Below are 14,347 nucleotides of genomic sequence, written 5' to 3' on the forward strand. Positions count from 1 at the left end.
GTTGATTGAATAGGATGTACATTGTTGCCTTAAGCGATGTGTCCCTAGATAGGATCTGAACATTAATAATTCAACTCACCCCTAGACTCAAAACATGTATTTTTGTTACAGTAAAAAATTGATTCTCCGGCACGAATGGAAACATGGTCGAGCTCGATAATCAAATAGACCAGAAAAACGAATTTTGGGTATCTGGATAGCGGAAAGCCAGAGAAATGAAGCAACGAGCTAGATAACCTAGGCTTCCGCTGCGTTTCCCAGCACTCTCTCATCCGGGAACTTACTCTGCTTAAAAAGCTTTTTATCAGCATTTTCATATCCAGATCTGGCATCTTTTCACCAATGGGAGCTGCGTGTTAATGGTATTTCGTGATACGTACGGTGCCAGCTAAAGTAGCTTCTACTATGTGCATTATTAAGGAATCTCAATATTCACCACTATTCTGCGTGAACATCGCTATACATTTGGTTAAACATATCATTCAGTTTGTTCCACGTTGAGGAGTGTTTGGGCTCATCCAGTTTGGGATTGAGACGGTTGCATGTATTTAAACCTTAGCATTGATTGCCTTTTCGCATCACTAGTGGAAAAGTATCTGACGGGTCAACCCAGCATTAAATGCCATGCCCCACTTATGTGAGAGACTATATATGGTCATGAAAGCCAAATGTATGGCTTTTATGTAGGACCATCATGTTGCATGTTCTGACACATGCAGTGGTGCCCTTAAATATACAACCATTTCTTTTCCTGATGGCAAATGCCAAAGCTGAATTATTTTCCCAAATGGTCATGCTTCCTTGTTAATTAGCAAAACGCTAAAACTACATTCTAATAGACAGCCCTGCTATCAACATCAATTCTATTTACTAGGCAAAAATTGAAAATAATAAAGTACACATTATCCTTTTTTTTATTAATATCACATTTGCATGTAGCAGTTCATGCCTGATTTTTCCTGCCCAGTGGCGTCCTGTTCACAGAAAGAAAACACTATTCAAACATGGCCACCATGGAAAAGGCAGTCGGGGCTCCATTTGGAGGCCCTTTTCCATTTCCATGGTGGCCAAATGGAGCAGGGTCAGAAGTTACAGGAGCTGCAGCAGCACCTGCTGCTACAGCAATCTGGTAAGTAGGAATTGGGGGTGTGGGGAAAAATTACAGCTGGGACAGTGGGGCGGTGGGGGGGGTGTGCTGGAGGCCGGGGAACCGTCCATATGGCAGCTTGGAAAGTGGGCTTAGATTAGCAGTTTCATGCTGCGTTCCCTGCCTCCTGATTGGATGGCTCCCCCGCCAAGGGTGCTAATATCCAATATAAAGGTTTGAAAATAATCCTCCTTGGATGAATGGTGGGATGGTATGACGCGACAGCAATCAAACCTATGGGCCTCATTACGAGAATGTAAGTAGCCATGCCCTTAATAAGGCTGCCTCCATACTGGGTCCCAGTACCGGGTTCCTTCAATGAGGAATAACCGGGTCATTCCGACTTTGGAGGACCCAGTAATTCCTCCTTGAAGGAACCCATCCCTATTTGAGCCCCCATAGGGATCAATGGGAATGGGGGGGAGCTAATAATGGGCCTGTTAATAACAGGCCCGTTATTAGATCCCTGGACCCCTCGCGGGACCCGCAAAGGACGTCTCGTCTGACCAAGCATCCTTACCGGGTCCCGCAAGGGAACCTCGTAATAGGGCATCCCGTAATGAAGGGTGCCGGTCCCGTACCGGCATCCTTCATTTCGGGAGCGCCTATGTTGTAATGAGGCCCTATGTCTGGATGTTGTACTCTGGTGTCTGAAGTGAGCACTGAAAAATGTCTCTGGCTTGGGAGAAAGAGGGTTTCAGAATCCTTGACAAACTAATTTCGGCCTATCTTATTTTCTTTCCTGAATATGTCTACAAACTTTGTCAACGTTTTTCACCTGTAGCAGTAATTGTAATAATTTCCAAGTGAAAAATGGGAAATCACAAAATATCAGATTGTCATTACTGTGTACTGATTTAGCATGGAGTGTGCGACAATGGACATTTTGACCCCTGTTGGACTCAATGTATTTGTGAATACACAATAGGAAGTATTGTGCAAATCATTTGCACTATTGTCCATAACCTTTCTGTTACTCATAGATTGCCCACAAAGGCCACAGTATTGGTGGCGGCATGGGACAGTAGAAACTCCAAACTGTATCACGCCGTTCTTGCACTGGACGCAAGAATATAACCTTCACTTAAATATCTGTGCTGGGTGGACAGTGTGGATACACCCACCCACACACACTTTGCAGAGTAATAGACTTTCACTCACAATATGCATACCCATCCATCAGCAGGAATCCCTCACCTTAAATAAATAAAAAAACACTGCAGTTATTTTGGATAATCCTCCCAATTCCGACTTATTTCATTGGGAATCACTTAACATTTCATTAACTCAAATTCCCCGAAATAGGGAAGAATGCACCAACACCTATCACCTTAGAATGTTCATTAAGGCAGCTAAACACCATCTTTATGATAATCGACTATCCACGAGGATCAACTCCAGAGTTGTCATGCTGTTTTCTGAGCTATATACAAAATACCCAGCCAGTCAAGCCAACATCGTTTCAGTGGGTACCTTGTGCGGTGACCCCTAAGGTGTTAGAGCCAATCAAAGATCATAGAGATATATCTATACCTGGATCAATGCTCCTGATATGATCAATGGCCAATGCCACTGGGCAAATTCTACCCTAATCCTGCCAAAGGTACAAAGGTCGAACATCAAATGCTCCATTGAAGGGATAACAGATGTGCAGGAGAATGGTTGCATATGTATACCATGTTACCATCCAATTAATATTTACCGGACCATTGCACAGAGTAGCTTAAAGTGGTATGTGTGTCATTTTTGATAAATTTGGATACATGGAGACACTGATGCTATAAGTTTGGGAAAGGGCATTATCCCAGGTAGTTATGACCCCTTCCAATGTCTATAAACATATTGCAACCCTTTTTTGGACCATCATTTCCCTCTTTCCTGAACCTGGCATTACAGCCAGAAATAAAGGGTCATCATTTTTTTTTTATCCCATTCCAAAATGGCTGCCGGGAAAATGTAGCTCAGTGGCTGTGGCATGGTGGAAGTTCTCCCGTTTGCAGAGAATCTGCCATTTTGTCCTAAAGTGCAAGGCAGCTGCGAGCCAGATGGTGATGCTAATACATGTTTTTGAGAAATAACACGCTTACTGTTTCTCAACTTAAAAAAAAAAAAAAAAATGGCCCCCTGGACAAATGAGATGTGAACTACCTGTAGTCTCTTCTCCCTTTTCATGGTGGACATTACTGCGATGGGGAAGTGCCGAGAACATCAAGTGTTCCCAGTGCCTGCGAGGGACAAATAAGCTTGAGGTAAGTGGGACAGGGTTGGTGGTGGGCTAGGAATTGGGAAAATGGGAGTGGTGGAAGAGAGGGGAAGTACAGGGGGGGGGCACTTACCGGCTGTCCCAGCGGGTAAGATGGAACTCTCCCCATCTGAGCAGGCTCAGGACGCAGGCTTTATCAGAAGCTAACGCCTGTGTTCCGAGCTTCCTGATTGGCGAGAGTGTTCCATTTCTCACATAGGTAACATAGCTCTGTAAAACCTAGAACTCAAGATTACCATGTAATACTTGTTGTAAACTTTGGAATTTTTCATCACAAAAATATATCATTTTTACAAAAATGTAATCCTGTGTTACTGAATATGTTTACGGAACGTGTGTTCAATGATTAATTATAGCATTAGTGGCTAAAGACATTTTAAATATGTATGAAGATGTCCAGGCTGCTTGCTGCACTTGTCTTCCCTACAGTGGTGGGTGGGCAGTGCCATTTATCAGCAGCCAATCCGTTTTGCATTCACTTGATATTAAGCCGATTGTTGAACAACTGCATACGATTTTCTTTATTTTTTATGTTTTGAAGAATATATTACCTCATTAAAATTCCGATGACAGATGTTGAAACTTACATGGAAAGGAGTGGGCGGAATGAGCCGGAGACGTTTATCTTAAGTCAAAGAAGGCGCCGGAAATTTTACATTGAAAACAGAATAGCCTTTAAAGATGGAACTGTTAAACCTTGGGTTCACGCCAACGATAGCTAAAGAAAATGGCGGGGGCGGGGTTGGTGTCGATCTCAGTCATCCGAAATGATGCGAAAAAAAGACAAAAAAATGAAGTGTTCAGTCAGAAACCAATTCAGGGTTTGAGCAGCTCAGGACCCCCTTAAAGTGCACGTGCCATGTGTGAATACTTGCCGAGTCATTATTTATGTAAATGTTATACAGTGGTCGAATGCTGAAAGATGAACGGTCTGTGCTCCAAGGGAAGAAGCGGGAAAGTTGGCTGGCCGTATTCTCAGGAGAGCAGACATGGCTGAAGTAACGCCTTCAGCCTGGCATTGAAAGGCCGGACGTAGAGTATGCATGTCTGGTTTTGAACTGCTTTCTCTGGATCTGAGAAAATGGTGGCCTCACTTCAGCTTCATTATGCCATGGTCTAGTAAAAGGTGTAGAGGTAGCTGTTAGATCAGTCATTGGTGGAAAGAGAACAGGCTTGCACCCTCAGCCGCCCTTTCAGATTGGCTTGCTTCCCCCTCACCCCTGCAAGTCACTAAAAAGTGAAATGATATTGACCAGTCCATCATGAGGAGCCTTTCGTCCCCTTTCACACCCGAATCGGGCTGCGCAAAGTTTCTTGTGCTGATGCATGAACCTAGCACAAATCGAAAAGAGGGGAATTAAGTTTCCTGTGCCGCTGCATTTTATTCTATTTATTTTATTTATTTTTTGCATTTTTAAAGCGCTCACACAGCCCGCGGGCATCGAGGCGCTGTTACAGGAATTTTTTGTTTTTTAGTTGCGTAATTGTTTTTTTTTGTCTTAGTTGCGGATTTATAACACGCTTAAACACCCAAAGGTTTCTAAGTGTGGACCGGGGTTTCGAACCTGTGTTGCTTAGTGTCGTCTTGCTTCCAAAGCGCACACGTTGCATCTGCGCTATCCTCACGGGACATGAAGTTCCTCGTGTCGCTGCGTGAACCTAGCGTGAATTATGAACAGTGGCACAAAGTTTCTTGTGCCTCTATGCAAACCTACCACAAATCGAAAGTGCAACATTTCTAGTGCTGCTGCGTCTCCCTTGCACAGTTTGAAAAATCCTGTCCAAAGTTTCTCCTGCCACTGTGCAAGGAAGGCTACCACAAATCAAACAAAAAAGCTGCACAAAGTTTCTCGTGCCGCTGCACAAAACTAGTACAGATCGAAAAAAGCCCTACATAATGTCCCAAACCTACGATGGATCAATAAAAGACCCGCACAAAGTTTCTTGTGTCGCTGCGCAAACCGATCACGAATCATAAAACCACGCACAGTTTCTCATGTCACTGCATGAAAATAGCAGAGATCGAAAAAAAGACCTGTGCGAAGTTTCTCGTGGCGCAACCCGAAGCTAAGATGGGAACGAAACATCACACACCGTGCAAAACCACATGAAATTTCAGCGGCGGAAAAGTAATGCTGATTTCGTGGACTGGGTAGAAGTGGAATCCAGTGGGGATACCACACTATTCCCTTTGCGGGCAAAGATTGCACTCATCCTTCTATAATGGCACTCAATGTATGTATCCAAGTAGACCCAAAAACTGGGTTGTCCCTTTTGGGAACTGAACTTGTGGCCTACAGCGTGAACACATTTGTGCATATCAAACATTTAGCTTAGTCAACTTCCTTACATGCTGGTGAACCAGGGGGGGTTCAGATATAACTGCTTAGTGACCAGCTATTTGTTTGCAAGAGGGAGAGTAGGAGTGAGATGCTACAGAGTAGGTTATTCCATAACACTGATAACATGTTGCACTGGCTGGTGTGATAATTAGATGATCACAGGAAGTGATGCAGACCGATGCCAGCCGAGTACCAATAGGTGATGGTATGATGCACGAGGTGGACGTTAGCCTACTTAGTGTAATGGCCCGTCTACCCCTGAATGATGTGACTTTTAGCCTAAAAGTGAGGGAAATCATTCTTCGACTTGAGAGGTTCTGCTTCCGCAGATTTTCTCTAAGCCTCCAATAAGCCTATGCATATAGCAGAATAGCCATACAATTGTGAGTGGAATAAAAACATCACAACAATAAATATATAGCAGTGATTAAAAACAAATATATATATATATATATATATATATATATATGTTTCCTGCTTTCACAACGTTACCAGCTGTAATGGTAATCGTAGCATATGCGACAATGTTCCAGTTCCTGAAAATATGACAGGCATCTGTCTCAGGAAAAAGGCAGAGAAAGGGCAGAGCCCTTTCATCTGGCAGGGACTAGCATTAGCCAGTATCCTTCTGTCATCAGCTCTGGATCTGTACAATTACATTTGGTCGTTTGGAGTTAGTTGGCCAAGGCATGCGCACGAGGGGAGCTAAGAGATGGTAGAGGTATATAAGAAAGCCTGCCCCCTGATGGACTCCATGTGACAAGACCATGAAAGAGATGGGTATTCTCCAAATCCATCAGACGCTCAAGCCTTTACTCTATAAAACTCACAGAGGACCAGCCTAGACCTAAACCGGTGAGAGTGTTAGATGCCAAACTGCGATATCTTAAACCTCCACTTTCTTCCAATGTAACCCACAAACATACCATCATTTGCAGATCAAATGAGTGAAATTATAGACAAGGATAAACAACCACACCAGTGGTTGCCAAACTGTGGGACTGGCCCCTCAAGCGGGGCCTGAAAGACGTGCGGTGGCGGTGCTCCTCAAGAAGGAATTATGGTGACTGCATTTAATATTTTAATAGCAAATATAAGCAGTTTTAGCTTGTGGGGTGGACGGAGTGAAATCATGTTTTTACTCAACGGTGGGTTCAGTATAAAAAGATTTGAAATACCACTGCTCTACACCCATGAGCCTAGTACCTTGTTTGAAATCCTTTCAAACCATTGTCTTCAGTTGTATGACTGCAAGTATGTTCAGCTGTTTGATTTGCAGCCTCTTTTTGGGTAAAATAAGGTGATGGTGTAGTTCACGCACAGCATGAGGGGCTGATGGCTGCTAACATTTAGTGGCCAGGAAAGGGGTACGCCAACAGGACTCTAGTACCCCAGTGTTTAGTGGAATAGCTCCAGATTAAACGGTGTGTATTGCATTAAGGTACACTAATGTGCAGATATTCTCTTTGCAGCCACTATTTGCAATAAGGACCTCCACCTGTTCATGTGAGGGTTACATGTAATTATAACTAATTGAATAACTAATTGAATAATAACTTATTGAAAAAATAACGAATAAAAAGTAACTAATTTCAAAATAACTAAATCACTTTTCGTTGTTTTTAGGGTGTCGGGGCAGCCAAAGCCCCCCTTTTTAAAAATAATAATACTTTTCTCCCACCGCCAAAACCACTTTTCCCTCTCACAACCCCATTTTTAGTTTTTTTCAAAATTTGTTATTTTGCAATTAGTTGTTTTTTCATTCGTTATTTTTTCATTAGTTGTTTTGGATTCGATGTAATCACTGCATACCAATGTTGAGGCTAGCAGGGGCCTCATTTAGTAATGCAGCATGAGTTAACATGAATTGCCTCAAAACACCACAACAGAGATTACTGAGTAAATTGCATCAGGACCTTTTATTTCATTAATGCTGAAAGGCCTGAGAAGGAAATTTAAAAGGGCACTTCAACTTTATACACGTACCCAGCCAGGCTGAATTCCCGAAGCCGTAGGATAGGTTCCACCGGAACGTATCGAGTCCTTTCATCGGCAGGATTTTTTTCAAAGTAATTGTTTTTGATGAAATTACTTCGAAAAAACACTTTGAAATCTATAGGGGGGGTAAGGATTTAAAAGGGTTGGGGAGGGGAATGGGGCAGGGATAATCATATAGGGAAGAGGGTTTTGGGACCCCCCAAGGTGAAAAAAAGAGTTTCAAAGAGTTTTTTTTATGGAATTGCATTAAAGAAGAAAATACTTTGAATAAAAATGGTTGGTGAAACATCGAACCCTGCGGAAAACCAGTGCCATAAACCCTGGCGGGATGTAGGGTAAGTACACTTGTTTTTAAACAACAAAGTCTAAATATACCACAAATCATTCTCAGTGTTCGGGCATACGCACCCGATGATAAAGAGACTGACCTGACCGTGCAAACAGCCACAAGCTATGCCCCGGCTATTCCTGAGGCGTTCTCCCACAGGAAAAAGGAAGGGGTTAGGACTCCATCTAATAGCAGCCGCAGTCCTCAAAATTAAACGTACGTACAGAGAACAGCCTTTATGGTTTATAGTAATAAAACCGAAAACAAAAATCTCGAATCCAAAATCTCGAAAAAAAAAAAGTCGAATTTTTTTTTAATGACGTTTTTTGTTCGAAATGGGGGGGTTCCCCCCCCAACCCCCCTTTTTTCTAATTTTTTTTTATTTTAACCCATTTTTTTTACTTACCTGACCCCAAAAAAGCATATAATTAAATAAATAAAAAATTCGACTTTTTTTTTTTCGGGATTTTGGATTCGAGATTATTGTATTTCGAGATTTTTTTTTCGGTCTTTTGACCGACCACCATAAAGGCTGCCTGTCACCCCAATGTAAACAGTGGGCTAGACAAGAAACCTCCAAAGGGAAGCGCCATTTTGTTTTACCCCCCATCATGGAGGCACCATTGACTATTGTTAGGATAATCTGAACTTGTCTCTTTTCCATCGCCAGCTGGTTGTCCTCTAGGGCCCTGCCTTGTATTGCGTTACTGTAGAACAAGCCTTGTTCATTTATTAAATACTACTACTGTTTTAGATTTGATATCAAACGTTGGTACATATCACACTCGTAGTTCAGAAATGAGTTCTGTACTTCTTGGGGTTTATTCTGCTGCTAGGCTTGTAAACCCTTTGCTCAAGCTTGCATTGATATGTTGACTCAGAACACTCACTGAGAATTAGAGGGTGTGTGCGGACCTTGGAGGGTCAGATCATATTACTGTTAATAGTAGTGGCATCCAATCACACACTGATCTCCCTCTACTTCCAGAATGGTGTCCTATAGAAGCCTGTGACTGCATTACACAGGCATTGCGATTTGTTATTTCATACTGTTTGTTATAGATATCCAAACTTTTGCAGCCTTAAATGACAACCTATGGCAAGTATTTGTAGTCCTGTTTGATTTTCAAATGTAGTTTGTTTAATGGTGCTGCATTCATTAATGTTTGAATCAAAGACAATAATGAAGCAAAACAAATTTTGAAAGCACTAGCAAGAATTAAACAAAATAATTTGGAGCGCATGTCAACAGTGTTTGTATTTCTTAGTGTTATGTTTGTTATAGATAGTGTGTGAGTTCATAAATCCACAATCTAAATGGCTACCCCTACTGATGTTGAAAAACAGAAAAGGTAGAAGATAGTGTTCACTATTTATATCGACAAACCACTGTACAAGATAGCATTCAGAAATCGTTCCATCCCAAAGCAGGTGAATCTTTAGACGCTTCCAAAACTAGATCCCTATAGCTATACTGTGGCGTTCAGCCCCTGTTCCAACCCCTGGAATGGGGGATGAAGGCCATTAGCACCCCGGGTTGCCAAAGTGGTGACCCGGGGTGCTAAAAAAAGGATTATCCTTCCTACAACGGGACGTCCGCAGCATCCCGTTGTAGGAAAGAAAATCCTTTTCCAAGATGGCCACCATGGAATGGGAAGGCATGGCTCCATATGGAGCCCCTCTTCGCTTTCCATGGCGGCCAGCGGAAGGCGGAGCGGATGCAGCAGCGGCACCCGCTGCAAAAAGGTAAGTAGGGGAAAAGGGAGAAAAAAAATAGAGTGATGGAGTGTAGTTGGAAGATGGTGGCATGGGGAGCGGGCTTGTAACAGCAGTTCAAGCCTGCGTTCCTACGCAACTGATTGGCTTGCTCCCCCACCCTGGTAGTAATGAAGTATATTTGCACCCGTGTTTCATGGATCTCAAACACAGCTCTGTACCACACATTGTTGAGTTCCAAAGATGAAATGTTTGTATAGTTGTGTAGCGCATAATGCACTTTTAATTGCCTCTTAATGCGAGAGCAAACTGCTGGGGGATAGTTCTTTTACACATCTTGTTAATGATAAATGGATGGAATGGTCACTGCATGAAGAATGTTACAAATCTCCCTTCGGATCGCTCTCCTCCAGCGAGGAGTGTTGCATATATGCCCTGCGGTTAGGGCAGCAGCACGTTATAACTGCTTGGTTGGTATGGGGGTGTGAGTGAGGGGTGCACCAGAAATGGAGGAATGGACTTTTGAACAGGTGAGGTTAGGGAATAGATCTGGGTTGCAGCTGTTCACAGGATGTGTTTGTGATTGATGCATTATCTTTGGCGAATATATTATTGTCTTGCAGAATTTGTTCCCTATGCCTAGGTGCTTCCATATAATATGACACAACTTAGTAGAGTGAGATTGTTTTCCTTTTTTTGTTGCATTTTTAAAGTGCTGAAACCGCCCCGGGGGCATCGAGGCGCTGTTACAGGAATATGTCTTAGTTGCGTGTTTATGACGCACTTAATACCCAGAGGTTTCTAAGCGCGGACCCGGGGATCGAACCTGTGTTGCACTCCATAGTTTTTCCCTCTGGAATACATACAAATAAACAGTGGCTTAGATTGTGAAATATTTGGGGAATGACACAAGGAGAAGTGTTGGATCTGTATAATGTACTATAATTATGCTCTCTGGAGTTATGTTATAACCTATAAAACCTGGTATCCCTCCACTGAGATGAAATATTTGCTTTGTAGATGAAACCGGAAAAATACTGTTGCTATGCCTGATGTTTTGTGTGCTTTGCATTTGTTGCAATTGTTACTGGGAGAAGCCTGGCGCAGCGACTGTGATACAAGAAGCCTGCAGGGAGAATGCACTGAATGATGTTGTGTGTCAAATACAGTTTTTTCCGTGTGCAGGTTAAGGTTTGTATTAAGCATCGACATAGTAAAAAGACTTCCATTCACTGAGGTGAACAAACGTCTTCCTACTATGATCATGCTCAATGTAACTTCCATATTCGTACATGTGCACAGGCATGTTCTTACAGGGGCAATTATTGGCTTGTTTAGGCAGAACCATCACAGGTTATCCAGAGAGGGACATACTCTGGCATGTTTGGGCAAATCCATCACAGGTGAGACCTTAAAGGGGTCAGAAAATGATATTTGTGTCAAGCCATCACTGTTATGTTTGTTTGTTTATTTATTTGATAAAGCGCGCCAAGCCCTTGGGCAGCTGGGCGGAACAGTACAAATAGACTCGAAGTTTAGTTACAGTGCCTGACACAGGCTATTACAAAACAGAGGTAACTTTCAACAAATGATACAAATGATACAGTACATATAGGGTCATAATGGGTCAGCATTAGAAGAATACAGTCTTAACATATGTATATCATGATCAGCTAGATAAGGGTGGATATTACATATCGTTGTTGTGCAGCCATTTGAGAGCGTTACTTCTAAATCTAGTGTAGGGTAATGGGCGTCTGAGGTCAGGTGGGAGTATGTTCCATGATTGTGCAGCTCTAACAGGGAAGCTAGATCCACCCGCCGTGGTAAGTTTAAATCTAGGGACTTCGAGTAAGAAGGTGTTGGCAGATCTCTTCAGTCGGTTTGAGGGTCTCCAGTTGATATTTTCAGCTAGGTAAGGGGGTGCTTAATTGTTTAGGCATTTGGATGTGAGAGAAATAGTTTTAAGGAGGATTCTGTCCTTTATCTTTAGCCAATGGGCCTCAGTCCTGTATTTGGAGATATGCTCTCTGCGTGGGATATTCAAAGCTGCTCTTAGGGCATTATTTTGTAATCTCTGGAGTTTGTCAATGACTGACTTATTTGCACCTGAGTATAGGGCGTTACAATATTCCAGTCTAGACATGATAAGGGCATTGGCCAAGGTGAGGGAGCTGGCACTGGACAGGAATGGTCTTTACAAGTGTAAGTGGTTGTAGAGGCGAGGGAGTTCACTTGCTTTTTGAGGGTGAGAGCTGAGTCAAGGTAAAAACCTAGATTTCTAACCTCTCGCATAACCTTAATAGTATTATTGTCAATGTTAAATGAGGCATAGTCCAGGGTGAGTTTAGTTATGTTATGGTCTGATCCGAAGAGCAGGGTTTCAGTTTTATCGTCGTGGGTGGCCATCCATGTCTGAATGAGGATGTATATTTTATTCACCAAGGCCAGGTCCACTTCATAGTTGCCCGAAACGGGTATGAGGATCTGGGTGTCATCTGCATAATTTGTGTAGGTGACACCCATTCTGTCCAACTTGCCGAACAATGGCTTGGTGAAAATGTTGTACATAGTGGGTGAGGCACAGGAGCCCTGTGGGACTCAACATGTGATTTGGATGGGATCAGCACAGGTAGAGGTGGAAAAGACTCTCATGGTCCGGTTGGCTAGAAAGGATTGGACCCAGGCTGTAGCTTCCCCTGTGAAATTGGCAGCAAGCTTGAGGTGGTTGCATAAAACTGCATGATCCACCAAGTCAAACGCTGCTGACAAGTCCAGTAGGAGTAGCAGCGCTGTTTTCCCACTATCCTTGAATTCTTCAATTTTAGTTTTAAGATCTATCAAGGCTGTTTCAGTGCCATGGAGAGGGCGGAAGCCCGATTGGCACGAGCCTAGTAGATGGTTAGCTTCTAAGTAATCTTGAATTTGGAGATAGGCTACTCTATCGATGATTTTTAGTAGGAAAGGTACGGTGGTGATAGGCCTATAATTAGTTGGGATGGAAGGATCAAGGGTTTGTTTTTTAAGAAGGGGGAGGACCCAGGATTCTTTTAGGTTGGCCGGCACTGTGTTGGATTTGAAAGAGGAGTTAATGAGCTTCGAGATAAACGGGGCTAAATCTCTAGATGCGTCCTTTATTATTTGTGCTGGGCAGCTGTCGCCCTTACAGTTGTATGTTTTTATGATGGACATGTTTTGGCACCTGCTACTGGCATTGCCACTTTGATTACATTTCCCAGGTTCAGAGATCAGTTTATCTGTAGGAAAGGCTGCCACTGATGTGTTTCTTGTGCCTTTCATTGCTTTAGGCCCCGTGCCTTCACTGTAGATACAATTCATGTTCCCCGTTTCCAGCTAACCCCGGAAGTGTCGCACCCACCAGCTCCTAGCCACTCATGGCTCCACTACACACCTCCTGCTTCCCGCAGCCCATAGATCTCTTGGACCTATGTCAATTCTCCTCAGGCAGCTTTTTAAAGCCTGGTTTTCTGGGTCCAGCTTTGACATTGCGGGGAATCGCATTGTGTTTCCCCTACTCCCCCATCTCTTCTCTTGTGCGGGGGATACCCCCACACTCCTGATCTCCTGTTAAGCTCCACTCCTTCCCATTCCTCCAGCCCAGCCCTCTCCCCTTTTCCCTCCCACCAAATGAAACTCTGCCTTCCCCAACCCCGTCTCCTTACCTGTTGCCGGTCCGACGCCACCTATTCTTGCCTCTCCCTAGTCATGCACAATAAGCTTAAATGTGCAATTTTTGCACAGGCAGCGGTTGCGAGAAAAGCTATCTGTAGGGAACAAGAGATTATCGATGACATACCTGTACATTTAAAGAAAGGTTGGCCTCCAATTTTTGCTGTTTTCCCCCATAAAATTTCGGTGAAACTGTAGAAAAACAAAATAATTTGTGGCTTGACTTAGCGTAAACCTACAGTGAAGCTGATCCGTGGGCTTTCTGAAGTTAATCAGGAGAATGCACGCTAATCACAAACTTTTTGAATCTAGTGCTAAATGAGAAGTTGTACTTAAAAAAACAAACACCAGTGTAGACCACGTGACTTTGCTGCTTCTCCATGTTGTACATGCAGCTTTTGAGGCACCCCTTTTTTTTTATTATCTACTAGAAATCACAGTTGTCTGCAATTGTCTTGAGGGGGGAAATATGGCAAAGAGGTTTGCCGTTTGTTTTGAAAGCATTGGAAATATTATCACCTGGCTTAAACACAAATAGATTTTGAAAATAGGAACCATAGGAGGAAACCAGACTGTCTGAAAAGGAAATAATGCCTGGCGCGGAGATCCTTGTTGGAAACACCACTCTCATCATTCATTTTATTTCCTTTCCCCAGTGTTTGGAGCCCTGCAAGGAATCATGGGACCTGAAGAAAAACCAGTGCCAGAATTTCTGTGAGGTACGTGAGCCCTGAGAAATGTGCTGTGTCTGCCTCTTGCTCACATGTATGTCTTCAGGCGACCGCTCAGGTACTAAGAGGTTCCAAGGGACATGACAGGCCATGAGGGAAGCTCATAAATAGTTCTCTGAACCCCTTTGCTGA

General features: G+C 43.2%; 1 protein-coding gene across 1 annotated transcript in view; it reads left to right on the forward strand.

The window, feature by feature from the left end:
- Positions 1-14,347, forward strand: part of ANOS1 (anosmin 1) — a 426,084-nt gene that overhangs the window by 278,698 nt on the left and 133,039 nt on the right. The window contains exon 3 of the mRNA XM_069640752.1: positions 14,141-14,203. Within this exon, the coding sequence (XP_069496853.1) occupies positions 14,141-14,203 (63 nt within the window). The remainder of the gene's footprint in view (positions 1-14,140; positions 14,204-14,347) is intronic.

This window comes from Ambystoma mexicanum, chromosome 7q (assembly GCF_040938575.1).
Source record: "Ambystoma mexicanum isolate Mex_15411 chromosome 7q, UKY_AmexF1_1, whole genome shotgun sequence".
Classification (NCBI taxonomy): Eukaryota; Metazoa; Chordata; class Amphibia; order Caudata; family Ambystomatidae; genus Ambystoma; species Ambystoma mexicanum.